The 27190-nt window shown below is 49.7% G+C and overlaps 1 protein-coding gene across 1 annotated transcript in view; it reads right to left on the bottom strand.

Moving 5' to 3' along the window:
• Positions 1-1089: 1089 nt before the first annotated feature.
• Positions 1090-27190, bottom strand: part of MUC5AC (mucin 5AC, oligomeric mucus/gel-forming) — a 51262-nt gene continuing 25161 nt past the window's right edge. The window contains exons 32-58 of the mRNA XM_052810628.1: positions 26614-26667; positions 25699-26037; positions 25048-25173; positions 23965-24612; positions 23515-23853; positions 22882-22992; positions 20971-21600; positions 19588-20586; positions 18049-18402; positions 15132-15876; positions 14293-14609; positions 13528-13543; positions 13169-13386; positions 12119-12293; positions 11687-11937; positions 10037-10220; positions 9444-9642; positions 8287-8465; positions 7992-8061; positions 7590-7690; positions 7188-7219; positions 4726-4848; positions 4519-4614; positions 3648-3776; positions 2779-2836; positions 2066-2171; positions 1090-1534 (exon numbers count right to left, since the gene is read on the bottom strand). Of these exons, the coding sequence (XP_052666588.1) occupies positions 1321-1534; positions 2066-2171; positions 2779-2836; positions 3648-3776; positions 4519-4614; positions 4726-4848; positions 7188-7219; positions 7590-7690; positions 7992-8061; positions 8287-8465; positions 9444-9642; positions 10037-10220; positions 11687-11937; positions 12119-12293; positions 13169-13386; positions 13528-13543; positions 14293-14609; positions 15132-15876; positions 18049-18402; positions 19588-20586; positions 20971-21600; positions 22882-22992; positions 23515-23853; positions 23965-24612; positions 25048-25173; positions 25699-26037; positions 26614-26667 (6813 nt within the window). The 3' untranslated portion in view covers positions 1090-1320. The remainder of the gene's footprint in view (positions 1535-2065; positions 2172-2778; positions 2837-3647; positions 3777-4518; positions 4615-4725; positions 4849-7187; positions 7220-7589; positions 7691-7991; positions 8062-8286; positions 8466-9443; positions 9643-10036; positions 10221-11686; positions 11938-12118; positions 12294-13168; positions 13387-13527; positions 13544-14292; positions 14610-15131; positions 15877-18048; positions 18403-19587; positions 20587-20970; positions 21601-22881; positions 22993-23514; positions 23854-23964; positions 24613-25047; positions 25174-25698; positions 26038-26613; positions 26668-27190) is intronic.

Raw genomic sequence — 27190 nt, 5'->3', positions numbered from 1 at the left:
CACTTTCAGTATTTGCTTTTGAGTGCCTTTCACTCAAAGCAGTATCAAAGCTCTACAGGGGGTTAGGTACCACAGTCTAGACTGACTTTTGACCTGGAGCTATTGAGAAATGGCTGTAGCAGGATGGGAAGCAAATATTTTATGGGGCCAGCAACTCTCATGTAAGGGATTCAGTGAAAAGTCAAAGGTGAGATGCTGTAAAATGCTTAAAATTTATTAATCATTGTTACTTCTTTTCATAAGGAACAAAAATAAAACAATATTCTGAAACAAAACAGAAGAAGAAAATATACCACACCCAGATAACATGACTAAGACTAAGAAATGGGATAACATTAATTCTGAAAGAAATGGCCCAATAAATCAATTTTCCAAAACCAAAATAAATAGCAATGGTTCAACTTTTAAAAGCTTCCTAGGAAAGAATTTACATTATTATTATTATTATTATTATTATTTTTATTATTATTATTATTTTACAAAAATCCTTCATATGCCCCTGTTGGGGGGGAAAAAAAAAAAAAAATATATATATATACTTCTTCTGTAAACAGTTAACCACAAACGAAAAAAATTCCATATTTTCATACAGTTACTATGCCGATGGTGTTATGTAAACAAAGAATAGTGTGCAGCAGCTTCTCATGACAGGATTTCTTTCTTTTTCTCATGAGATTATGTAGGGAAATATGCCTATCATAAACAGTTCAAAATATTGGAGTTTATAGTTTTGAGAAGGTATGGCTTTCTGCTGTCTAAGTTTTCCTTAATGCAAAAAGAAAAATAAAGAAACAGAGAGCTACAGTTTTCCTTGGGTTTTGTTTGTTTGTTTGTTTTCTGGACTTTAGTTTTTGATTTGTCTCAATGAACTGGAATTAAAATGTTATAAAAAAGGTCAGTGTACGTCAATGGAAATATTAGATATTGCCAAGTGTCTATATTATGCCACCACAGGCAAGCTTCAAGCCAGAAAAGAATGTTGTTCTCATAACAGACTTTGTGCAAGTGTAAATCCAGCTCTCAGTCTTATGGTACAGCACTTCTCAGAAGACAAACTAACAGAAAATGTCAAAATAACCTTATGCTGTACCTCTGAAGGTGTAAAAGAAAAGACATGAAAAACAATGCGGGATATATTAGTAATGAAAACTGAAATAATGTAGACAGACATACTGAGTTTGTATGCAGAAAATATCATCTGTTCATCCAAAATTTTAGCTGCTTTCGACACTTTTGTATTTTGTCGAAGTTTTTTTTTTTTAGTCTTATGTTCAACCCTTGTTTTACTTCTTCTCTCTAGTTCTAATTTCAGACATTCACTTATTCCTGAGAGGCCTTTATCTGGTTCGTTGCCTGCTGGGTGCTGACTTGGGGAATGCACTCAGCGCTCACACAGCTGCATTTCTCCACATAGGTGTATGAGTGATCAAGGTAGGTTCCGTCACTGCACATCAGAGTCACCTTTCTTTGGCTGGTCTTGATTTCCTGACAACATGAGCATTTATGTTCCATTGTGTTTGCCTCTGGAGAATATCTGATTGCAAAACCAACGAAAGAGAAAGATTCAGAAATTATGTGAGAAATACCACTGCCCGTCCCAACCATTACTAAATATAACCAGAAGTTGTGTGCTTGAATGTAGGACTATTGCTTAGTATTACCATTCTTACAGTGAAATATAAGTAAGTTGCTTCTCATTGTAAAAATGGGTGGACCTAGCTCTTCATTCAGTCACAGAAAAAGTAAATTAATTAATCCAGATCACATATTAAGCCAGTCCAAAATGAGAGAATAGCGAGAAACAAATAACCTCACTTTCGCATGGGCAAAATCAAAACTCAGGTCTATTCACTATGACACTGAACAGGCTGTTAAAACATTCTGAGTCTTGAGGTAATTAAGCTAGTATAACATCATGTCTGTTAAAAATTCTAGTTAGCACAATGCAAACAGCTGATGACTGGGTGGATGTTGGACATATTAGAAAATCACTTGTGATTTGCTTTATATAACTAGTATAAAGAGTATAAGACAAGAGACCACAATTATCTTTTATAGCACTTACCGTGAGTAAGCATCACAGCTGCCTTCACAGTATGTCATCTCAACAGGTGCAGGAGATACACATCCATGGTATTTGATGACAGTAGAAGTATTGTGCTTCATACAACCTAAGGTTGTCACAAACCAAGGGAAAACAGGTTAAAATATATGTGCATATAAATAGGTATCTGTGTATGATAGACAGTTTGTAGTAGAAAACTGAGATGGATGGAGCTGAAATAGGAAATTAGGTCTCAGTGCATTTCTCTTTAATTGCTAAGGGCCAAATGATTACTCTTGCTGCTTGTCAATGAATGAAAAATTCCCTTTTGCTTATGCAACTTTCGTGCAGGATGCAGAAATAAAGAGCAGTACTGTGGTAACTGCTCAATGCACACCCACCTCCGAGGACTGGCTTCACTTTCTTCCTTAAAAAGAATGTATCTATGCAAGTTGGAGAATTGTCACAGTCTTCTCCCTCCCACAAAAAGGCTAACATTTAACAGTAGGGGATGGGAAAGTTCACCATATTCCAAGGCCCTAAAGTGCGTGATGGAAATGTTCTGTTCCTTTCTTTTCCCCTCTGTTTCTTTTTTCACCCCAGTGTGAGGCAGTGGTCCCAAACTTGGTCTGTTCATTTCTTCTGTCTATGCATCTACCATGTAAGATGGACTGATAAACCTAATAAGGCGCATACTGTCATTACTTGCTCTTAACAAAATTATTATTACTTACTCTTCAGTTTTACTTGGCACTCTTTACAGCAGCCATCGTCAGATAGCTTGATGTCATCCTTGAGTGGGAAAACAGAAAAAGATAACTAAGGTTTCATATCTGCATACTAAAGCAGAGACTTTCCCTTCTTCCTAAGTTTCTCTGGCACCAGAAAGTTTTTGTATTGACATGGAATCTATTTTCAAGCAAGGCTAAATATTAAGGGCACATAACTACTTCAATTCAATATTAATAAGGGTTCTTTGAAAGCTGACATTGAGGGGGACTGGAACTGCTTTGCTGTCAGAGTTCAGCAGCAAAATTTCAGAAATAAAGCTTGTAGCACATGTGGGATATTCTGAGTGACCAAAGTCAGTACAGGTGAAGGATTATGTCAGACAGGGTAACAAAATTAATGAAATAACTGACTCCTCAGATGTGTGGGGTTGTTTTTAATCTACCCTGAGCTGTATTAAGTTGAATGATGATGTGAACTGAAGTAGCTTATTTTCCTTGACCTTTGGTCTCAATAAGTGAATTCTAAAAAAGAATTTATAATATTAAGTAGTTCAGGAATAAAAATCCCATTATTTTTCAATAAGATTCTTGCTTCTAGGTCACCTGATGCTTTTAGATATCCAAAACATTATGCTGTACCCTTTTCTCTAATGCTCAATCCTCAATGAGGATTGATATATCACCCATTTTAATTTTGATGTGCTTTTCTGAAATGAAAGTTGATGTGGACCAGATTCAGAGAGGATAAAATGAGAGCTACATCCTGTGTGATGCTTCTGCTAGGTATTTGCCTTGGACACCATGATCCTTCTATCGCTGGTGTTAGCCACTGCAACCTTTTCAAACATGAGAACTGGTAGAAGAGTACTTACTGGATCACAGTCATCAGGGTTAAAGACAGGACAGCTTTTCTGTAAAAGGACTTGAATGAACTGGTCATCATGTTTTTCACATGTGTAAGTTGTACAGTTATCACCAGGTGGGTTCCAGAATTCTCCAACCTGAAAGCAGTTAAAATTAAAGTGAATAAAAATCTTCTTATATAAAAATGAAACACACCCCCCCCCCCAGTGTCTTATTGCTGCCTATTGCGGTTTGATTATTCTGAACAATTTCCTTGAATTTCAGCTGATAGTTACTTGTCATATTATCATACTGCTGTAAGTGTTTTTCATTAGCCAAGTGAAGAGGCTGTATTTTTATCTGGATATGGACATGCTTTTTGTGTGAATAGGATAAGTATGTGGACTCATTTGGAATGATTAATTTGTGTTTAAATGGTTTTCTCATCAGAATTTATGTGTATGTCCCTTCAGAAACATGGCAGAATTTCTGCTGGCTTCACTGACTCATCCTGTCCTAAAGCTCTTAGCTAACTTGAGATTGGCTGTTTGGAGCAGAAAACCACCTCCACAGATAAAATTATCCTTTGAGCAAAACATGTGCTATATTTTCAGAGCTGAAGGCAAATAAGGGCCCATTGTTTTCATCTATGTATTTTTCTATGCTGATTTCTGAAAGCCATTGTTCAGTATCACAGCTGCTTCCAGAAGTCTTAGTTAGAACTGGAGTTTCATGGCTCAAGGTACTGTTCAAGCTGTGTGAGACAGTCCAACCCCTGCCCAGATAAGCATTTGTCTAACATAAGAAAATATGCAGCAAATAAATGACGAAGACAAGGAGAGGAAAGAGTGCAAAGACTAGCAGAGTTCACCAGAAATGAGCTAAAACGGGGATAGTTACCTGGAGTACACGTGTAATGTCTCCCACAGTTACTATACAAGCTGCTGCTTTGCATGTGCCGCAGCACTGTCCAGGTTTCTCTGTATACTTATAACCCTGTTTTGAAAGAAATAGAGAGGAGATTACATTGAGTCAGGACACTGACCTTAACTGGTGGATATTTGAGCTGAGTGGAGTAAGAATTACCGACAGCAAAATAGCACTCACCGGTGGGCAGTCTGTGTCACAGACAACAGGCTCACACTTGACAGTAGCGTGGTGAGGCCTTGAGTAAGAGGATTCATAGCAGGTGCATTCTTCACAGGGGCCTGAGGGAATGACAGCTCCAGGCTAGGGGAAGTCAGAAAAAAGTCATTATTAGTCAGTAAAAGCAAGTTACTTTGTGTATGTACATCACAGGTAATACAAAGCTGAGCTATGTATGGGCTAAACTATCCTTAAATACAATTTTCATTGTTTTATTTAAGCAAGTTTCTGTTGTTGGTAATATCCATTTTGGAATTAAATTCTGCTAATGCAGAAGGGAAAGCAGAAAATGCTTTTGCGTGTAGGGAGAGTGTTGATATGCTGACCTTGATTAGATAATTAAGAAAGTTTTATCTCAGGCCTTTCTGCAAAATATGGTCCATGATAGGAGTCTCAAAACCATTGCATTGTGAACCTTTGTGAAGGTGTATTTTTATAGTGAGTTACTCTGTGTACTTACTGCATAGTAGGTTTCATTGACTACACAGCCATGTCCTGTAAAGAAGGAAGAAATATGGTGTCATAGATGTGTAAGTTTTAAGAAACAGAAATATGTGAAAAAACTACAGCTTTGTTGGCCCAATATGATAACACAGCTAATTTGCATATTTTTCTTTTAAGGTTTTTGTATTCATAAACTTAGAAAAATATAGCTGTGAATAACACATGAAGATGGTGCATAGTACTTACTGCATTCAAAGGTAGGACAGCATTTTCCAGGCTGCATTACTGTGACTACTTCCTGCCCCTCTAAGCACTGGGGTGTGACCTCAGGGCAGAGGCTAGTGTTGCAATCTGTTTAATGTAAGAGAGCATAGAAAATAATGAACTGAGAATTTTTAAATGAAAGTAATTTTGTTTTGCATGAACTTCACAAGTTTTCCCATGGGGCAAATATGGTGTTGTTTACACAAGCTAGTTTAATGACTAATTCAGTATATTTGCCTAGCTATTTTTAAAGTGAATGGGCTTTTCTATAACCTTTGTAAAATAAAGCATTGTCTGAGAAGAATAGTGTGGTGATTGCCGGAAAGAGATACTTCCAAAGAGAAATTTGTACCAATTGGGAAATCTGATGACTCTCAGAGGTTCAGGAACTTTCTCAAGCAATTTTTAAATGTTCAAGACTTCTTCTTTTTTAAGATCTTTTTTTTTTATATTGGCCTTTGAAACAGAAAATGTTTTTGAATATTGTTTCAGGTGATGGCAGCATTAGTGTTTTCAGTGTTAAATTATAGGAGATTTCCAGTTACTTTTCTGTGTCTAACTATGTAAAATCTTTTCATCTTTGAATTTGTTCTCTGCAGGCATCTAGTAAATGCTCTGCAAGAAGGTCCTAAGAAGGGGATGAGGGAGAAAAGCATTATGAAATCAAGGCAAAGTATTAAAAAATGAGAAATTACTGCTGTATTTCCTCAGAATGAATATAGTATATTCCTCATGAAAAAGAACTAAGACAGTACTTACAGCACTCGGTCCTGGTACAGCATGGATCTTCTGGTATCGGTATCTGAACAGGCATGTAACCTGGTTTGTCACAAAATACTTGCTGTGTCAGAGAACAGTTGTGTTTTGTGCAGTGCACTTTAAGAGTATTTTTGTCACAGACACATTCCTGGCAATCTTTTGTCCATTTTTCTCCTGGCTACATAAAAAAGAAAAAAAAGGAGGAAAAAAATTATATATAAATGCAAACGAAAATCATTCTATTTGTTTCTAGTTGACTTATTCATGGATACAGTGATACCTGATTACATCAGCCTTTTCATATTTCTAGTATTTTTAGATTTTATAAGAAACCCTGAAACTGAAGCTAATTAGGGGAAGATACTGGAAACCACTGAAGGTTCTGAGTGTGTTCACACAGCTATCACTTCCTATTTATTACTAGTGTTAGTGTGATGATACAAGAGGTCTAAAGGAGAAGTGATTGAGCTTTGCATTCATTTTTTAATAAGTGATTATCATATGACATACTTATTTGCACATTATGTTACAGAGAGAAGTTTCTATAATTTGTATGCAGCTGAGGAACTAAGAATGTGGACTATCAATATTATCAGCAACAGGTAATCTGTCCCTTCATCTCTAGTAACTTTAGTGCCAAATTTGTGGAACTAAAAGCAGCATATATGCCAAAGTTCCACTGCTATCATCTATCTCTTTTTTTCTCTTTTTTTTTTCAGTATGTGAGGTGATGGTTATTGAAAGAATATCCCATCACTTACTGTTAAATTTTTTAGGGAGTAATGTGGTTTCTGCTCTGGCACTTGTAATTATTTTTAAGACTAAAAGGGAACAAACATTTGAAAAAAAGCTAAAGTCTCCCCCAACCTAAGCAAAACTTTGGTTTTGGGAAACACTAAATATCCTCTTGCTTCACTTGTCTGTGCTTGATAAACCACACTGATTGTGATACTCACCCATCTGGATACTCCATTTGATTCCCTACAAGCTGGAAAGAAGACAAAAAAAAAAAAAAAAAAGAATGGAGATTTACACCACAGAAAACTGACATAAAGGAGTAAATTTGTGCAGTTTCAAATACAAATACTGTGAAGATAAAACTAACAAGAAAATGAATATGCAGACTAGGTCTTCTGAAATGTAGAATTATACCATCTTGGTAGGTCTCATGTAAGGAAGGAAGATGGGAAAAAAGTAATATTGATTATTATTTGGTTTTTAGATGGGGAGACTAAAGGAACTTAAAGAGGTTGATTTGTCCATGATCTGACCATGTAGAAGCTGGCAGTAGAACCCAGGCCTCCTGACTATCAATCCTGATCCCTATTTATTCCCCAAACTAGCTACAGATTACTTACAGCATTCAGAGACACAGATGTTGCTGTCTTTACTCAGGAGTGTCTTTCCTTCAGGACAGAAACATCCTTCAGTTACTCCATAGCCAGGAAGCTCAACAAAGCTAGAGTGGGAGGAATGTATGTGAGTACAATGTTTTTGCAATGAAGCAGGAAAGAGAGCAGCATATGTAGAAGGTCGCTGTGTCAGATACAAGGGAGACAAAAGAATTTCTGAAGTGCAACAGGAAGAGTATATTCATAGAGCTGATTAATTGATAATTATAAATCTTGAATAAATTATCCAAATTCACAAGACATTTCATAATGAAGTAACGCCATTTTCTAAGGAAAGTAGATAGGTAAAAATAGAAAAAAAGAAAGATATAAGCAGTTGTTTTGGGGTGGTTTATTTTCTTTCCATACCTTGGGTCACAGGTAGCAGGATTAATGGGCCCACATGGCTTGTATACTGTGCTTGCTGTACAGTTGTATGCTGTATGGAAAAAGAAGAAAAAAAGATCAAGAATTGACAGTACATGCATTTTTTTGCAGCAAAAGTGACTACAGCTTTGCCTTCTTCATCTGCAGCTTCTGTGAGTAAGGACATCACTGCATATTTGTAGACAGTAGTCAAGTGTTAGATGTAAGATGTGTTTACTGAATAAAACATTAATTGCTACCATTTCTAACACACATTTTTGAGTTCTGGAATACTTACGGCATGTATTGTTAGTCTTTCCTCTCCAGTCAATGCAGACACCTCTAGCAGCACACTCTGTAGCATACATCTCCAAACTGGAACACTGCATGTATTCATCAGCTATGCGACATCCATCAAAAACACAGCCTTTGAAAAATGGTTCTGGTGGTATCACAGCACGGCATTCTGCAAAAATCCTGCAAACAGAAACCAACTCCTTTTATGTTAACCAGTCGTTATGTAAAATCTGTTTCTGTCAGATAGCTCTTCCTGGCTAATGGCATGTGACTCTCTGCTTCAGGAAGAAATGTATTACGAGAAACAAAACCATAAGAATGGCCAATAATCTGGGAGATAGATTCAGGAAAGGAAAGGTTAGGAAATTTGAAGCTCCATTTTTTTTTTCTGAAGAGGCTAATGTTCATAGTGTTTCTGTATGTGTACACAACTTTTCCTCAGTCTGACACTAGAAATTTCATGAAAAAGGCAACTGCGTCAGATTGAGGAAAAGGGGATGATAAAAGTAGCCAAGAGATAGAAAAATTGTACATACAATAGCTCATAACTTATTAGACATTACAGCAAGCATGTGTAAGAGGGCCTTTGTAAGTGACCCAGCTGGAAAAAAGCTTTTGCCAGAGCTCACACAAGTATAGGAAACACTGCAGGAAACAAGCCTTTGTGCTTTTGGAGCTCCATGTTTTATACAAAATGTACAAAGAATGAAGGATGCTTTTTGGCTGAGATGTTTCTGTCTGCTCAGTTAACCTGGTTGGCAACCAGGTTCTTTACGGTTTGCGCTGAAGGCCCATTTCAAATTTAGAGTTCAGTGTTTACTTAATAGTGTAACTAAGAGTGAGTGAGCATACCCTGGAAGGTAGGGAGGGAGAAAGATAACAAAAATCTGCATGGTTGCAACCCAGGGATTATGGGTTTTAGTGCTTGCTGCACCCCTGATTTTCTGACTTCACCTCTCCTTACTCAGTTATCTTCGGCACCCAAGTCACTGAAGAAGAGCAGTTTATTTTGCAAAGGCCTTTTACTATATATATCCTGCCATTAAGCTGACCTTTTCAGCTATTATCACATGCTAGGGCTATAGTTCTTACTCTTCTTGTAAGATACTGAGACAGTTTTGTCTAGAAAGAGTGGATTCATTCAGTTTTTTTTCTTACTCGCTCCAGATAAGATTGCAGAGAGGAGGCGTTTCGCAGTGAGGCTTTGGTGGAGGTGTGGTTACAACTGGTGGTATTGGTACTCCATGGCATGACTTGTTGTTATCAACGATCCAGTGATGAGCCATTTGGGGACAGGAAGAAATGATCTTACCACTTGGTAAGCGGCATTCATCTAATACATTATTTGTACACGTTCCTGGAAGAGACAAGCTACGTAAGTCCCATTAGACACATCAGTGATGCACAATACATTATTGTGCTGATATCACGTTTGGACATGAGGTGCTTATGAAGTATACAAGGTGCCTTGCTTCATAGTAAGTGCTTTCTTTACAGTTATATTAACTTTAATTTAGGTTAGGGAAAAAGCAAACAAACCTAAAACCCCAGACCCAAAGAAAAAAAACCCACGTTGCTGAAATATTGAGCTTTTGATCCTACAGAAGTTGAAGACCAGAATTGTTTTCACTTCCATTTTATGGCAGTTTAAAAATTTCTGTCAATCATGAGACTGCATAGCCAGAGTGGGTGAGAATAACCACAGTAGGGTGGGGAAAGAGTCCCACCTCCAATTAGTGCATCTGTCTTACCACACTGTCCTTCAGTGTTGTTGCCAAATTTGCTGTATGGGAGTTTCACGGAGAAAATCAGCCCGCTAAAGGTGATGGTTGCACCAATCTCTGGTATTTCAACAATCATGTTGATGCCAAGTGTGGAGAAAGAAATGCCATCTTTTTTGAAGCCTGGTTTGACAATCTTTTGGTTGAAGTACATCTGAATGCAGGGTTAAAAAAAACCACAACTTCAGAATAAGCACTGCTTCTGCCTGATTGTTTTAAATAATGTATTTTCTAATCTTCATAATCATGCATAACTCCATATTGTTGTGCACCACATCCAATGCCCATTGGCATCGCAATAACAGGATATATATGCATTAATATCTCAGCTTGTATTGCAATATTGCTAGTGTGATAATAATCTAAGTGGCCTCTATGTACTGTGTTTGTGCAGATTGTGTGCTAATGCACAGCATTCTAAATTCTAGTATTTTCTTTGTATCCCTCATAATTTTGTTTATTGTAAACATTTTTCATATGAAAATGAGTGGTGGTTTTCTTTAACTACAGAAATATTCCTGCCATTATTATGTAATAACTTTACAAAAGTTATTTTTGTATATATTTACAAAATCACACTGTCCCTATACTACATGTTGCTTGGCATTGGAAGAGTTGTCTGAATTCAAAATGAAGTCAAATGTCTCTGGTGCCAGTTTTATGTATCAGTCATATTTATTCATTAATCTCAGCTGTTCCATGTGCAGCCTGTATCTTATATGAGCTATGAAGGTGGACATACTTGCTTAATAACTTTTGGTCAGGAATTATTCTGCAACTTTCTTCATATTGAATTGGGATAAAGTAAGAGTTAAAGCTGACAGTTACTGTTTTCTTTCACAGGGAAGCATGGGACTAATTGTTTCAGCACGCCTTTCTGACTGTAGGTAAGGAGAACTTGGCATCGCTCTGCAGGAGTAGAGTGCATATTGAGACAAACTTTTCCTCCCACCTGTTTGTGTTCTCTAATCAATTAATAAATTCCCCAGTGTAACAGTGGGACTGACTTTTTGTTTTCACTGGCTTACCAGCACTACTTTAAGATCATGAAGGTGAAGTGACACCCCCAGTTGCCCCTTTTCTTCAGCTATACCTCTCTTCCCAGCAGGGAACTGGAGGGGGAATCATGTCATGGCTCTGGTGCCTTAAGTTCCCTATGCAGAGGAAGCAGTCCCTAGTCATCCAGCTGATGAGGCATACATACCCATCTTCAACATGAGAGAAGAATCACGCTTGTGATTTGCATTCATGTTTCTTTATAATGTGTTTGTTTACATAAGTGAATGGCACAATGTACTAGTTTTCATGAAACATGAATTAATCACTAGTGTAAGCATTCTTTCCGTCTTCTCTATCAGCTGTATTAGTCTGTTTCCTAGTGTTATATATACACATACATGCACATAATATATTCATATCTGCATAGTGCTAAGCTGTTTCTGACATTTTGGTCTTAGATACTGGTGTAATCTTTTTTTTTTTCCCCTAATGATACCCTCTGCCCTCATTACCTCCATGATGCGATATTCTAACAGACTGTATTTCAAATGAGACTCAGTAAGGCCTACGGATCTTATTTCTTTTTTGCAAAAATAGAGAAATAAAAAACGTGTACTTTACCACATTGGTCATCACACCATTCATGAGTTTACGGGTCAGCACCACTTCTGCAGATTTGTAGAAAATAATAATGGATTTAGGGCAGGAAAGTCCATCTTTTGAATCACAGTAGTAATTGTCAATGTAAACACGGAAGTTGTCATATTTAGGTACGATCTGTTTCACCAGGACATAAGTGCAGTTTTCGAGGAAAGTATAGTAGGTTCCATCAAAAGTAATATAATGAGGATCACCCCATCCACTGCATACACCTGGTAGAAAGAAAATGTTTAGAAGATTAACATGAAAATTAATGTAGAAGAAAGAATTTAGGAACTGAAGTGAATATATTACAATTTATAAGGCAACCCTAAGAAAACAAAATGCCTATATAATCCGTGCAAAATTTTGCTTTTTTCAAAAAAGATTATTCCTTAATCTACTGGTGCTTACATTGACACTCATATCGGTAACAGCAGCCATCTTCATCAGGTACCAGTATTGCTGGATATTTGTTCGCACAGGTAATTTCCTTTACAGGCGGGCAGTGTGTTGGAATTACTTCTACCTTGTTGTCTCCCTTACAGATGATTTCTGTACAGTTGGATAATTTGTATCTTTGTCCAAGCTGCAAAATGAACAAAAATTGCTGTCACAGCAGTTTGCAAACAGATGTGAACTTTACTCATGTTTTTAGTTTAATGGTATATTGTTTCCAGTAATGGTGGTGTTGGAAAGGAAGTTAATATGTGTTACTTCTCTTCAATTTGTGGTACTAATGATTTGTAATGTTGACCAGAGGCATTCATAATTCTGATTGTGATATGGTGGATCAGAAATTGTTTTGTTTTCCAAAATGAAGCAAAGACTAAAATGAAAATCTTCACTGATAGTACCAGGTTGTCAATATTCTACACAATTAAGGTTTTTTTATGCTAAAAGGAGATGGGAACCTTGATGCCAGCTATTTCTTCTGCATGAGGAGCTATTCTGAGGTTTGGGGGATAGGTCACAGATTAAGGGAACTGATGTCCTTTATACTAGCTATGCATACTTGTACTTCACTATCAGCATAGACCATCACTATCAAAAAAAAAGAATGCGTACAGAAGTACAGGTAAAAAGGCAGGAGAACAGATACAGATACAAGCCTGCACAGTAGCTTAACTTTTCTGTTTAGCGAAGAAACAAAATGCACAAGAAATATTCCTCTATTATTTCAGTGAGAATGTTGGTTATTTATGCAATACAGTGCATCAGAAAGTGTTTTATTGGAACAGAAGTCATTAGAAAAGATTATTGTAGCTTGCTTTCTCAGTATGAAAAAAAAATTATAAAGAAGGCACATACAGATTTTATGTCATGTATATTGCCCATCACTAGCAACACTTATTCTGGCAATCTGCACATACAAGGTTTAAAGACTGGAGAATGTTCCTTTCTGGTATCACACTAACATTGATATTATTTCAACAATCATAAATGGACGCAGAAACCACATACCTGTAGGGGAGGGTAAGTAGGAGAAACACAAATGGGAGAAAAACCAGAAGTAGTATGTAGAGGAACTGAGGTTGTTACGGTAGATGATGCAGGGGAAGTTGTGGTCAGGGGAGTAGTAACATTGCAATGTACAGTATGTCTTTCAACCGTACATGTTGGACTACAGATGGCATAATATCTACATCCATCACTATCAGTTCTATTGTAAATCACATCACCTGAAGAAAAAAAAGAAAATAAAGTATATACAAAGAAAAAAAAGATTTAAAAGAAGATCAAAAATTAAACGGGGCAAAAAAATATTTCCAAGTAAAACTAGTGGATATATCGAACAGAAAATTAGGAAAAAACCTAATGACAAATAAATACAACACACTAAATAGGAGATATATAGAAGGATAAAAAAAGGTAAACTAACCAGGAGAAAAAATAGCATCGCCAATTTTACAGAAACAGGGTGTTAATACAGGGGTAGAAGAAGTGCTGGTGCAGCACGGCTCAGATGTGGTAGTAATGGTGGTAAGGCTGGTGGTGGGCAAGGCGGTGCTGCTTGGGCAATTGTCGTTCGGGCTGCAGCAGAGGACGCGGATCTTGTAGTTGAGGCACATCTTAAATTTGCCAGCCTGGTCTTCGTTCTTGCACACCAGTCCAAAGTGGACGTCGCACTGCACGACCTGTCCGATTGACTGGATGGAGACGTCGGGGTAGTCCTCCGCCCGGCACTCGATTTCCTTTGGGTGCTGACAGACTTCCTTCCCGGCGGCCCGGATGTGCTGGTAGGTTTCAAAGTCTCCCTGGCTGGGCCCCGAGGAGGGGAAGTCGACGTCGAACCATTCGCTCCAGGAGCACGCTTCGGGTTCACAGGCGGTAGTGGAGTGGGTGGTGGAGGTGACGCCGGTGGAGGATACGGTAGGTGTCGGCGTGGGGCCGGTGGTGCTGGTGGAAGTTTGCAGCGTGGTTTCCGAGGAGGTGGGCAGCGTGGTGGAGGAGTAGGGCGTGGAGGTGGAGGTCGTGACTGTGGTGGAGGTCGGGGCGGTGCTGGTTGATCTGCGGGGGGTGGTGGTGGTGGGGCTGGTGGTGGGCAAGGCGGTGCTGCTTGGGCAATTGTCGTTCGGGCTGCAGCAGAGGACGCGGATCTTGTAGTTGAGGCACATCTTAAATTTGCCAGCCTGGTCTTCGTTCTTGCACACCAGTCCAAAGTGGACGTCGCACTGCACGACCTGTCCGATTGACTGGATGGAGACGTCGGGGTAGTCCTCCGCCCGGCACTCGATTTCCTTTGGGTGCTGACAGACTTCCTTCCCGGCGGCCCGGATGTGCTGGTAGGTTTCAAAGTCTCCCTGGCTGGGCCCCGAGGAGGGGAAGTCGACGTCGAACCATTCGCTCCAGGAGCACACTTCGGGTTCACAGGCGGTAGTGGAGTGGGTGGTGGAGGTGACGCCGGTGGAGGATACGGTAGGTGTCGGCGTGGGGCCGGTGGTGCTGGTGGAAGTTTGCAGCGTGGTTTCCGAGGAGGTGGGCAGCGTGGTGGAGGAGTAGGGCGTGGAGGTGGAGGTCGTGACTGTGGTGGAGGTCGGGGCGGTGCTGGTTGATCTGCGGGGGGTGGTGGTGGTGGGGCTGGTGGTGGGCAAGGCGGTGCTGCTTGGGCAATTGTCGTTCGGGCTGCAGCAGAGGACGCGGATCTTGTAGTTGAGGCACATCTTAAATTTGCCAGCCTGGTCTTCGTTCTTGCACACCAGTCCAAAGTGGACGTCGCACTGCACGACCTGTCCGATTGACTGGATGGAGACGTCGGGGTAGTCCTCCGCCCGGCACTCGATTTCCTTTGGGTGCTGACAGACTTCCTTCCCGGCGGCCCGGATGTGCTGGTAGGTTTCAAAGTCTCCCTGGCTGGGCCCCGAGGAGGGGAAGTCGACGTCGAACCATTCGCTCCAGGAGCACGCTTCGGGTTCACAGGCGGTAGTGGAGTGGGTGGTGGAGGTGACGCCGGTGGAGGATACGGTAGGTGTCGGCGTGGGGCCGGTGGTGCTGGTGGAAGTTTGCAGCGTGGTTTCCGAGGAGGTGGGCAGCGTGGTGGAGGAGTAGGGCGTGGAGGTGGAGGTCGTGACTGTGGTGGAGGTCGGGGCGGTGCTGGTTGATCTGCGGGGGGTGGTGGTGGTGGGGCTGGTGGTGGGCAAGGCGGTGCTGCTTGGGCAATTGTCGTTCGGGCTGCAGCAGAGGACGCGGATCTTGTAGTTGAGGCACGTCTTAAATTTGCCAGCCTGGTCTTCGTTCTTGCACACCAGTCCAAAGCGGACGTCGCACTGCACGACCTGTCCGATTGACTGGATGGAGACGTCGGGGTAGTCCTCCGCCCGGCACTCGATTTCCTTTGGGTGCTGACAGACTTCCTTCCCGGCGGCCCGGATGTGCTGGTAGGTTTCAAAGTCTCCCTGGCTGGGCCCCGAGGAGGGGAAGTCGACGTCGAACCATTCGCTCCAGGAGCACGCTTCGGGTTCACAGGCGGTAGTGGAGTGGGTGGTGGAGGTGACGCCGGTGGAGGATACGGTAGGTGTCGGCGTGGGGCCGGTGGTGCTGGTGGAAGTTTGCAGCGTGGTTTCCGAGGAGGTGGGCAGCGTGGTGGAGGAGTAGGGCGTGGAGGTGGAGGTCGTGACTGTGGTGGAGGTCGGGGCGGTGCTGGTTGATCTGCGGGGGGTGGTGGTGGTGGGGCTGGTGGTGGGCAAGGCGGTGCTGCTTGGGCAATTGTCGTTCGGGCTGCAGCAGAGGACGCGGATCTTGTAGTTGAGGCACATCTTAAATTTGCCAGCCTGGTCTTCGTTCTTGCACACCAGTCCAAAGTGGACGTCGCACTGCACGACCTGTCCGATTGACTGGATGGAGACGTCGGGGTAGTCCTCCGCCCGGCACTCGATTTCCTTTGGGTGCTGACAGACTTCCTTCCCGGCGGCCCGGATGTGCTGGTAGGTTTCAAAGTCTCCCTGGCTGGGCCCCGAGGAGGGGAAGTCGACGTCGAACCATTCGCTCCAGGAGCACGCTTCGGGTTCACAGGCGGTAGTGGAGTGGGTGGTGGAGGTGACGCCGGTGGAGGATACGGTAGGTGTCGGCGTGGGGCCGGTGGTGCTGGTGGAAGTTTGCAGCGTGGTTTCCGAGGAGGTGGGCAGCGTGGTGGAGGAGTAGGGCGTGGAGGTGGAGGTCGTGACTGTGGTGGAGGTCGGGGCGGTGCTGGTTGATCTGCGGGGGGTGGTGGTGGTGGGGCTGGTGGTGGGCAAGGCGGTGCTGCTTGGGCAATTGTCGTTCGGGCTGCAGCAGAGGACGCGGATCTTGTAGTTGAGGCACATCTTAAATTTGCCAGCCTGGTCTTCGTTCTTGCACACCAGTCCAAAGTGGACGTCGCACTGCACGACCTGTCCGATTGACTGGATGGAGACGTCGGGGTAGTCCTCCGCCCGGCACTCGATTTCCTTTGGGTGCTGACAGACTTCCTTCCCGGCGGCCCGGATGTGCTGGTAGGTTTCAAAGTCTCCCTGGCTGGGCCCCGAGGAGGGGAAGTCGACGTCGAACCATTCGCTCCAGGAGCACGCTTCGGGTTCACAGGCGGTAGTGGAGTGGGTGGTGGAGGTGACGCCGGTGGAGGATACGGTAGGTGTCGGCGTGGGGCCGGTGGTGCTGGTGGAAGTTTGCAGCGTGGTTTCCGAGGAGGTGGGCAGCGTGGTGGAGGAGTAGGGCGTGGAGGTGGAGGTCGTGACTGTGGTGGAGGTCGGGGCGGTGCTGGTTGATCTGCGGGGGGTGGTGGTGGTGGGGCTGGTGGTGGGCAAGGCGGTGCTGCTTGGGCAATTGTCGTTCGGGCTGCAGCAGAGGACGCGGATCTTGTAGTTGAGGCACATCTTAAATTTGCCAGCCTGGTCTTCGTTCTTGCACACCAGTCCAAAGTGGACGTCGCACTGCACGACCTGTCCGATTGACTGGATGGAGACGTCGGGGTAGTCCTCCGCCCGGCACTCGATTTCCTTTGGGTGCTGACAGACTTCCTTCCCGGCGGCCCGGATGTGCTGGTAGGTTTCAAAGTCTCCCTGGCTGGGCCCCGAGGAGGGGAAGTCGACGTCGAACCATTCGCTCCAGGAGCACGCTTCGGGTTCACAGGCGGTAGTGGAGTGGGTGGTGGAGGTGACGCCGGTGGAGGATACGGTAGGTGTCGGCGTGGGGCCGGTGGTGCTGGTGGAAGTTTGCAGCGTGGTTTCCGAGGAGGTGGGCAGCGTGGTGGAGGAGTAGGGCGTGGAGGTGGAGGTCGTGACTGTGGTGGAGGTCGGGGCGGTGCTGGTTGATCTGCGGGGGGTGGTGGTGGTGGGGCTGGTGGTGGGCAAGGCGGTGCTGCTTGGGCAATTGTCGTTCGGGCTGCAGCAGAGGACGCGGATCTTGTAGTTGAGGCACATCTTAAATTTGCCAGCCTGGTCTTCGTTCTTGCACACCAGTCCAAAGTGGACGTCGCACTGCACGACCTGTCCGATTGACTGGATGGAGACGTCGGGGTAGTCCTCCGCCCGGCACTCGATTTCCTTTGGGTGCTGACAGACTTCCTTCCCGGCGGCCCGGATGTGCTGGTAGGTTTCAAAGTCTCCCTGGCTGGGCCCCGAGGAGGGGAAGTCGACGTCGAACCATTCGCTCCAGGAGCACGCTTCGGGTTCACAGGCGGTAGTGGAGTGGGTGGTGGAGGTGACGCCGGTGGAGGATACGGTAGGTGTCGGCGTGGGGCCGGTGGTGCTGGTGGAAGTTTGCAGCGTGGTTTCCGAGGAGGTGGGCAGCGTGGTGGAGGAGTAGGGCGTGGAGGTGGAGGTCGTGACTGTGGTGGAGGTCGGGGCGGTGCTGGTTGATCTGCGGGGGGTGGTGGTGGTGGGGCTGGTGGTGGGCAAGGCGGTGCTGCTTGGGCAATTGTCGTTCGGGCTGCAGCAGAGGACGCGGATCTTGTAGTTGAGGCACATCTTAAATTTGCCAGCCTGGTCTTCGTTCTTGCACACCAGTCCAAAGTGGACGTCGCACTGCACGACCTGTCCGATTGACTGGATGGAGACGTCGGGGTAGTCCTCCGCCCGGCACTCGATTTCCTTTGGGTGCTGACAGACTTCCTTCCCGGCGGCCCGGATGTGCTGGTAGGTTTCAAAGTCTCCCTGGCTGGGCCCCGAGGAGGGGAAGTCGACGTCGAACCATTCGCTCCAGGAGCACGCTTCGGGTTCACAGGCGGTAGTGGAGTGGGTGGTGGAGGTGACGCCGGTGGAGGATACGGTAGGTGTCGGCGTGGGGCCGGTGGTGCTGGTGGAAGTTTGCAGCGTGGTTTCCGAGGAGGTGGGCAGCGTGGTGGAGGAGTAGGGCGTGGAGGTGGAGGTCGTGACTGTGGTGGAGGTCGGGGCGGTGCTGGTTGATCTGCGGGGGGTGGTGGTGGTGGGGCTGGTGGTGGGCAAGGCGGTGCTGCTTGGGCAATTGTCGTTCGGGCTGCAGCAGAGGACGCGGATCTTGTAGTTGAGGCACATCTTAAATTTGCCAGCCTGGTCTTCGTTCTTGCACACCAGTCCAAAGTGGACGTCGCACTGCACGACCTGTCCGATTGACTGGATGGAGACGTCGGGGTAGTCCTCCGCCCGGCACTCGATTTCCTTTGGGTGCTGACAGACTTCCTTCCCGGCGGCCCGGATGTGCTGGTAGGTTTCAAAGTCTCCCTGGCTGGGCCCCGAGGAGGGGAAGTCGACGTCGAACCATTCGCTCCAGGAGCACGCTTCGGGTTCACAGGCGGTAGTGGAGTGGGTGGTGGAGGTGACGCCGGTGGAGGATACGGTAGGTGTCGGCGTGGGGCCGGTGGTGCTGGTGGAAGTTTGCAGCGTGGTTTCCGAGGAGGTGGGCAGCGTGGTGGAGGAGTAGGGCGTGGAGGTGGAGGTCGTGACTGTGGTGGAGGTCGGGGCGGTGCTGGTTGATCTGCGGGGGGTGGTGGTGGTGGGGCTGGTGGTGGGCAAGGCGGTGCTGCTTGGGCAATTGTCGTTCGGGCTGCAGCAGAGGACGCGGATCTTGTAGTTGAGGCACATCTTAAATTTGCCAGCCTGGTCTTCGTTCTTGCACACCAGTCCAAAGTGGACGTCGCACTGCACGACCTGTCCGATTGACTGGATGGAGACGTCGGGGTAGTCCTCCGCCCGGCACTCGATTTCCTTTGGGTGCTGACAGACTTCCTTCCCGGCGGCCCGGATGTGCTGGTAGGTTTCAAAGTCTCCCTGGCTGGGCCCCGAGGAGGGGAAGTCGACGTCGAACCATTCGCTCCAGGAGCACGCTTCGGGTTCACAGGCGGTAGTGGAGTGGGTGGTGGAGGTGACGCCGGTGGAGGATACGGTAGGTGTCGGCGTGGGGCCGGTGGTGCTGGTGGAAGTTTGCAGCGTGGTTTCCGAGGAGGTGGGCAGCGTGGTGGAGGAGTAGGGCGTGGAGGTGGAGGTCGTGACTGTGGTGGAGGTCGGGGCGGTGCTGGTTGATCTGCGGGGGGTGGTGGTGGTGGGGCTGGTGGTGGGCAAGGCGGTGCTGCTTGGGCAATTGTCGTTCGGGCTGCAGCAGAGGACGCGGATCTTGTAGTTGAGGCACATCTTAAATTTGCCAGCCTGGTCTTCGTTCTTGCACACCAGTCCAAAGTGGACGTCGCACTGCACGACCTGTCCGATTGACTGGATGGAGACGTCGGGGTAGTCCTCCGCCCGGCACTCGATTTCCTTTGGGTGCTGACAGACTTCCTTCCCGGCGGCCCGGATGTGCTGGTAGGTTTCAAAGTCTCCCTGGCTGGGCCCCGAGGAGGGGAAGTCGACGTCGAACCATTCGCTCCAGGAGCACGCTTCGGGTTCACAGGCGGTAGTGGAGTGGGTGGTGGAGGTGACGCCGGTGGAGGATACGGTAGGTGTCGGCGTGGGGCCGGTGGTGCTGGTGGAAGTTTGCAGCGTGGTTTCCGAGGAGGTGGGCAGCGTGGTGGAGGAGTAGGGCGTGGAGGTGGAGGTCGTGACTGTGGTGGAGGTCGGGGCGGTGCTGGTTGATCTGCGGGGGGTGGTGGTGGTGGGGCTGGTGGTGGGCAAGGCGGTGCTGCTTGGGCAATTGTCGTTCGGGCTGCAGCAGAGGACGCGGATCTTGTAGTTGAGGCACATCTTAAATTTGCCAGCCTGGTCTTCGTTCTTGCACACCAGTCCAAAGTGGACGTCGCACTGCACGACCTGTCCGATTGACTGGATGGAGACGTCGGGGTAGTCCTCCGCCCGGCACTCGATTTCCTTTGGGTGCTGACAGACTTCCTTCCCGGCGGCCCGGATGTGCTGGTAGGTTTCAAAGTCTCCCTGGCTGGGCCCCGAGGAGGGGAAGTCGACGTCGAACCATTCGCTCCAGGAGCACGCTTCGGGTTCACAGGCGGTAGTGGAGTGGGTGGTGGAGGTGACGCCGGTGGAGGATACGGTAGGTGTCGGCGTGGGGCCGGTGGTGCTGGTGGAAGTTTGCAGCGTGGTTTCCGAGGAGGTGGGCAGCGTGGTGGAGGAGTAGGGCGTGGAGGTGGAGGTCGTGACTGTGGTGGAGGTCGGGGCGGTGCTGGTTGATCTGCGGGGGGTGGTGGTGGTGGGGCTGGTGGTGGGCAAGGCGGTGCTGCTTGGGCAATTGTCGTTCGGGCTGCAGCAGAGGACGCGGATCTTGTAGTTGAGGCACATCTTAAATTTGCCAGCCTGGTCTTCGTTCTTGCACACCAGTCCAAAGTGGACGTCGCACTGCACGACCTGTCCGATTGACTGGATGGAGACGTCGGGGTAGTCCTCCGCCCGGCACTCGATTTCCTTTGGGTGCTGACAGACTTCCTTCCCGGCGGCCCGGATGTGCTGGTAGGTTTCAAAGTCTCCCTGGCTGGGCCCCGAGGAGGGGAAGTCGACGTCGAACCATTCGCTCCAGGAGCACGCTTCGGGTTCACAGGCGGTAGTGGAGTGGGTGGTGGAGGTGACGCCGGTGGAGGATACGGTAGGTGTCGGCGTGGGGCCGGTGGTGCTGGTGGAAGTTTGCAGCGTGGTTTCCGAGGAGGTGGGCAGCGTGGTGGAGGAGTAGGGCGTGGAGGTGGAGGTCGTGACTGTGGTGGAGGTCGGGGCGGTGCTGGTTGATCTGCGGGGGGTGGTGGTGGTGGGGCTGGTGGTGGGCAAGGCGGTGCTGCTTGGGCAATTGTCGTTCGGGCTGCAGCAGAGGACGCGGATCTTGTAGTTGAGGCACATCTTAAATTTGCCAGCCTGGTCTTCGTTCTTGCACACCAGTCCAAAGTGGACGTCGCACTGCACGACCTGTCCGATTGACTGGATGGAGACGTCGGGGTAGTCCTCCGCCCGGCACTCGATTTCCTTTGGGTGCTGACAGACTTCCTTCCCGGCGGCCCGGATGTGCTGGTAGGTTTCAAAGTCTCCCTGGCTGGGCCCCGAGGAGGGGAAGTCGACGTCGAACCATTCGCTCCAGGAGCACGCTTCGGGTTCACAGGCGGTAGTGGAGTGGGTGGTGGAGGTGACGCCGGTGGAGGATACGGTAGGTGTCGGCGTGGGGCCGGTGGTGCTGGTGGAAGTTTGCAGCGTGGTTTCCGAGGAGGTGGGCAGCGTGGTGGAGGAGTAGGGCGTGGAGGTGGAGGTCGTGACTGTGGTGGAGGTCGGGGCGGTGCTGGTTGATCTGCGGGGGGTGGTGGTGGTGGGGCTGGTGGTGGGCAAGGCGGTGCTGCTTGGGCAATTGTCGTTCGGGCTGCAGCAGAGGACGCGGATCTTGTAGTTGAGGCACATCTTAAATTTGCCAGCCTGGTCTTCGTTCTTGCACACCAGTCCAAAGTGGACGTCGCACTGCACGACCTGTCCGATTGACTGGATGGAGACGTCGGGGTAGTCCTCCGCCCGGCACTCGATTTCCTTTGGGTGCTGACAGACTTCCTTCCCGGCGGCCCGGATGTGCTGGTAGGTTTCAAAGTCTCCCTGGCTGGGCCCCGAGGAGGGGAAGTCGACGTCGAACCATTCGCTCCAGGAGCACGCTTCGGGTTCACAGGCGGTAGTGGAGTGGGTGGTGGAGGTGACGCCGGTGGAGGATACGGTAGGTGTCGGCGTGGGGCCGGTGGTGCTGGTGGAAGTTTGCAGCGTGGTTTCCGAGGAGGTGGGCAGCGTGGTGGAGGAGTAGGGCGTGGAGGTGGAGGTCGTGACTGTGGTGGAGGTCGGGGCGGTGCTGGTTGATCTGCGGGGGGTGGTGGTGGTGGGGCTGGTGGTGGGCAAGGCGGTGCTGCTTGGGCAATTGTCGTTCGGGCTGCAGCAGAGGACGCGGATCTTGTAGTTGAGGCACATCTTAAATTTGCCAGCCTGGTCTTCGTTCTTGCACACCAGTCCAAAGTGGACGTCGCACTGCACGACCTGTCCGATTGACTGGATGGAGACGTCGGGGTAGTCCTCCGCCCGGCACTCGATTTCCTTTGGGTGCTGACAGACTTCCTTCCCGGCGGCCCGGATGTGCTGGTAGGTTTCAAAGTCTCCCTGGCTGGGCCCCGAGGAGGGGAAGTCGACGTCGAACCATTCGCTCCAGGAGCACGCTTCGGGTTCACAGGCGGTAGTGGAGTGGGTGGTGGAGGTGACGCCGGTGGAGGATACGGTAGGTGTCGGCGTGGGGCCGGTGGTGCTGGTGGAAGTTTGCAGCGTGGTTTCCGAGGAGGTGGGCAGCGTGGTGGAGGAGTAGGGCGTGGAGGTGGAGGTCGTGACTGTGGTGGAGGTCGGGGCGGTGCTGGTTGATCTGCGGGGGGTGGTGGTGGTGGGGCTGGTGGTGGGCAAGGCGGTGCTGCTTGGGCAATTGTCGTTCGGGCTGCAGCAGAGGACGCGGATCTTGTAGTTGAGGCACATCTTAAATTTGCCAGCCTGGTCTTCGTTCTTGCACACCAGTCCAAAGTGGACGTCGCACTGCACGACCTGTCCGATTGACTGGATGGAGACGTCGGGGTAGTCCTCCGCCCGGCACTCGATTTCCTTTGGGTGCTGACAGACTTCCTTCCCGGCGGCCCGGATGTGCTGGTAGGTTTCAAAGTCTCCCTGGCTGGGCCCCGAGGAGGGGAAGTCGACGTCGAACCATTCGCTCCAGGAGCACGCTTCGGGTTCACAGGCGGTAGTGGAGTGGGTGGTGGAGGTGACGCCGGTGGAGGATACGGTAGGTGTCGGCGTGGGGCCGGTGGTGCTGGTGGAAGTTTGCAGCGTGGTTTCCGAGGAGGTGGGCAGCGTGGTGGAGGAGTAGGGCGTGGAGGTGGAGGTCGTGACTGTGGTGGAGGTCGGGGCGGTGCTGGTTGATCTGCGGGGGGTGGTGGTGGTGGGGCTGGTGGTGGGCAAGGCGGTGCTGCTTGGGCAATTGTCGTTCGGGCTGCAGCAGAGGACGCGGATCTTGTAGTTGAGGCACATCTTAAATTTGCCAGCCTGGTCTTCGTTCTTGCACACCAGTCCAAAGTGGACGTCGCACTGCACGACCTGTCCGATTGACTGGATGGAGACGTCGGGGTAGTCCTCCGCCCGGCACTCGATTTCCTTTGGGTGCTGACAGACTTCCTTCCCGGCGGCCCGGATGTGCTGGTAGGTTTCAAAGTCTCCCTGGCTGGGCCCCGAGGAGGGGAAGTCGACGTCGAACCATTCGCTCCAGGAGCACGCTTCGGGTTCACAGGCGGTAGTGGAGTGGGTGGTGGAGGTGACGCCGGTGGAGGATACGGTAGGTGTTGGCGTGGGGCCGGTGGTGCTGGTGGAAGTTTGCAGCGTGGTTTCCGAGGAGGTGGGCAGCGTGGTGGAGGAGTAGGGCGTGGAGGTGGAGGTCGTGACTGTGGTGGAGGTCGGGGCGGTGCTGGTTGATCTGCGGGGGGTGGTGGTGGTGGGGCTGGTGGTGGGCAAGGCGGTGCTGCTTGGGCAATTGTCGTTCGGGCTGCAGCAGAGGACGCGGATCTTGTAGTTGAGGCACATCTTAAATTTGCCAGCCTGGTCTTCGTTCTTGCACACCAGTCCAAAGTGGACGTCGCACTGCACGACCTGTCCGATTGACTGGATGGAGACGTCGGGGTAGTCCTCCGCCCGGCACTCGATTTCCTTTGGGTGCTGACAGACTTCCTTCCCGGCGGCCCGGATGTGCTGGTAGGTTTCAAAGTCTCCCTGGCTGGGCCCCGAGGAGGGGAAGTCGACGTCGAACCATTCGCTCCAGGAGCACGCTTCGGGTTCACAGGCGGTAGTGGAGTGGGTGGTGGAGGTGACGCCGGTGGAGGATACGGTAGGTGTCGGCGTGGGGCCGGTGGTGCTGGTGGAAGTTTGCAGCGTGGTTTCCGAGGAGGTGGGCAGCGTGGTGGAGGAGTAGGGCGTGGAGGTGGAGGTCGTGACTGTGGTGGAGGTCGGGGCGGTGCTGGTTGATCTGCGGGGGGTGGTGGTGGTGGGGCTGGTGGTGGGCAAGGCGGTGCTGCTTGGGCAATTGTCGTTCGGGCTGCAGCAGAGGACGCGGATCTTGTAGTTGAGGCACATCTTAAATTTGCCAGCCTGGTCTTCGTTCTTGCACACCAGTCCAAAGTGGACGTCGCACTGCACGACCTGTCCGATTGACTGGATGGAGACGTCGGGGTAGTCCTCCGCCCGGCACTCGATTTCCTTTGGGTGCTGACAGACTTCCTTCCCGGCGGCCCGGATGTGCTGGTAGGTTTCAAAGTCTCCCTGGCTGGGCCCCGAGGAGGGGAAGTCGACGTCGAACCATTCGCTCCAGGAGCACGCTTCGGGTTCACAGGCGGTAGTGGAGTGGGTGGTGGAGGTGACGCCGGTGGAGGATACGGTAGGTGTCGGCGTGGGGCCGGTGGTGCTGGTGGAAGTTTGCAGCGTGGTTTCCGAGGAGGTGGGCAGCGTGGTGGAGGAGTAGGGCGTGGAGGTGGAGGTCGTGACTGTGGTGGAGGTCGGGGCGGTGCTGGTTGATCTGCGGGGGGTGGTGGTGGTGGGGCTGGTGGTGGGCAAGGCGGTGCTGCTTGGGCAATTGTCGTTCGGGCTGCAGCAGAGGACGCGGATCTTGTAGTTGAGGCACATCTTAAATTTGCCAGCCTGGTCTTCGTTCTTGCACACCAGTCCAAAGTGGACGTCGCACTGCACGACCTGTCCGATTGACTGGATGGAGACGTCGGGGTAGTCCTCCGCCCGGCACTCGATTTCCTTTGGGTGCTGACAGACTTCCTTCCCGGCGGCCCGGATGTGCTGGTAGGTTTCAAAGTCTCCCTGGCTGGGCCCCGAGGAGGGGAAGTCGACGTCGAACCATTCGCTCCAGGAGCACGCTTCGGGTTCACAGGCGGTAGTGGAGTGGGTGGTGGAGGTGACGCCGGTGGAGGATACGGTAGGTGTCGGCGTGGGGCCGGTGGTGCTGGTGGAAGTTTGCAGCGTGGTTTCCGAGGAGGTGGGCAGCGTGGTGGAGGAGTAGGGCGTGGAGGTGGAGGTCGTGACTGTGGTGGAGGTCGGGGCGGTGCTGGTTGATCTGCGGGGGGTGGTGGTGGTGGGGCTGGTGGTGGGCAAGGCGGTGCTGCTTGGGCAATTGTCGTTCGGGCTGCAGCAGAGGACGCGGATCTTGTAGTTGAGGCACATCTTAAATTTGCCAGCCTGGTCTTCGTTCTTGCACACCAGTCCAAAGTGGACGTCGCACTGCACGACCTGTCCGATTGACTGGATGGAGACGTCGGGGTAGTCCTCCGCCCGGCACTCGATTTCCTTTGGGTGCTGACAGACTTCCTTCCCGGCGGCCCGGATGTGCTGGTAGGTTTCAAAGTCTCCCTGGCTGGGCCCCGAGGAGGGGAAGTCGACGTCGAACCATTCGCTCCAGGAGCACGCTTCGGGTTCACAGGCGGTAGTGGAGTGGGTGGTGGAGGTGACGCCGGTGGAGGATACGGTAGGTGTCGGCGTGGGGCCGGTGGTGCTGGTGGAAGTTTGCAGCGTGGTTTCCGAGGAGGTGGGCAGCGTGGTGGAGGAGTAGGGCGTGGAGGTGGAGGTCGTGACTGTGGTGGAGGTCGGGGCGGTGCTGGTTGATCTGCGGGGGGTGGTGGTGGTGGGGCTGGTGGTGGGCAAGGCGGTGCTGCTTGGGCAATTGTCGTTCGGGCTGCAGCAGAGGACGCGGATCTTGTAGTTGAGGCACATCTTAAATTTGCCAGCCTGGTCTTCGTTCTTGCACACCAGTCCAAAGTGGACGTCGCACTGCACGACCTGTCCGATTGACTGGATGGAGACGTCGGGGTAGTCCTCCGCCCGGCACTCGATTTCCTTTGGGTGCTGACAGACTTCCTTCCCGGCGGCCCGGATGTGCTGGTAGGTTTCAAAGTCTCCCTGGCTGGGCCCCGAGGAGGGGAAGTCGACGTCGAACCATTCGCTCCAGGAGCACGCTTCGGGTTCACAGGCGGTAGTGGAGTGGGTGGTGGAGGTGACGCCGGTGGAGGATACGGTAGGTGTCGGCGTGGGGCCGGTGGTGCTGGTGGAAGTTTGCAGCGTGGTTTCCGAGGAGGTGGGCAGCGTGGTGGAGGAGTAGGGCGTGGAGGTGGAGGTCGTGACTGTGGTGGAGGTCGGGGCGGTGCTGGTTGATCTGCGGGGGGTGGTGGTGGTGGGGCTGGTGGTGGGCAAGGCGGTGCTGCTTGGGCAATTGTCGTTCGGGCTGCAGCAGAGGACGCGGATCTTGTAGTTGAGGCACATCTTAAATTTGCCAGCCTGGTCTTCGTTCTTGCACACCAGTCCAAAGTGGACGTCGCACTGCACGACCTGTCCGATTGACTGGATGGAGACGTCGGGGTAGTCCTCCGCCCGGCACTCGATTTCCTTTGGGTGCTGACAGACTTCCTTCCCGGCGGCCCGGATGTGCTGGTAGGTTTCAAAGTCTCCCTGGCTGGGCCCCGAGGAGGGGAAGTCGACGTCGAACCATTCGCTCCAGGAGCACGCTTCGGGTTCACAGGCGGTAGTGGAGTGGGTGGTGGAGGTGACGCCGGTGGAGGATACGGTAGGTGTC

This window comes from Harpia harpyja, chromosome 16 (genome assembly GCF_026419915.1).
Source record: "Harpia harpyja isolate bHarHar1 chromosome 16, bHarHar1 primary haplotype, whole genome shotgun sequence".
Taxonomy (NCBI): domain Eukaryota; kingdom Metazoa; phylum Chordata; class Aves; order Accipitriformes; family Accipitridae; genus Harpia; species Harpia harpyja.
This window is presented reverse-complemented; position numbering and strand designations above follow the sequence as displayed.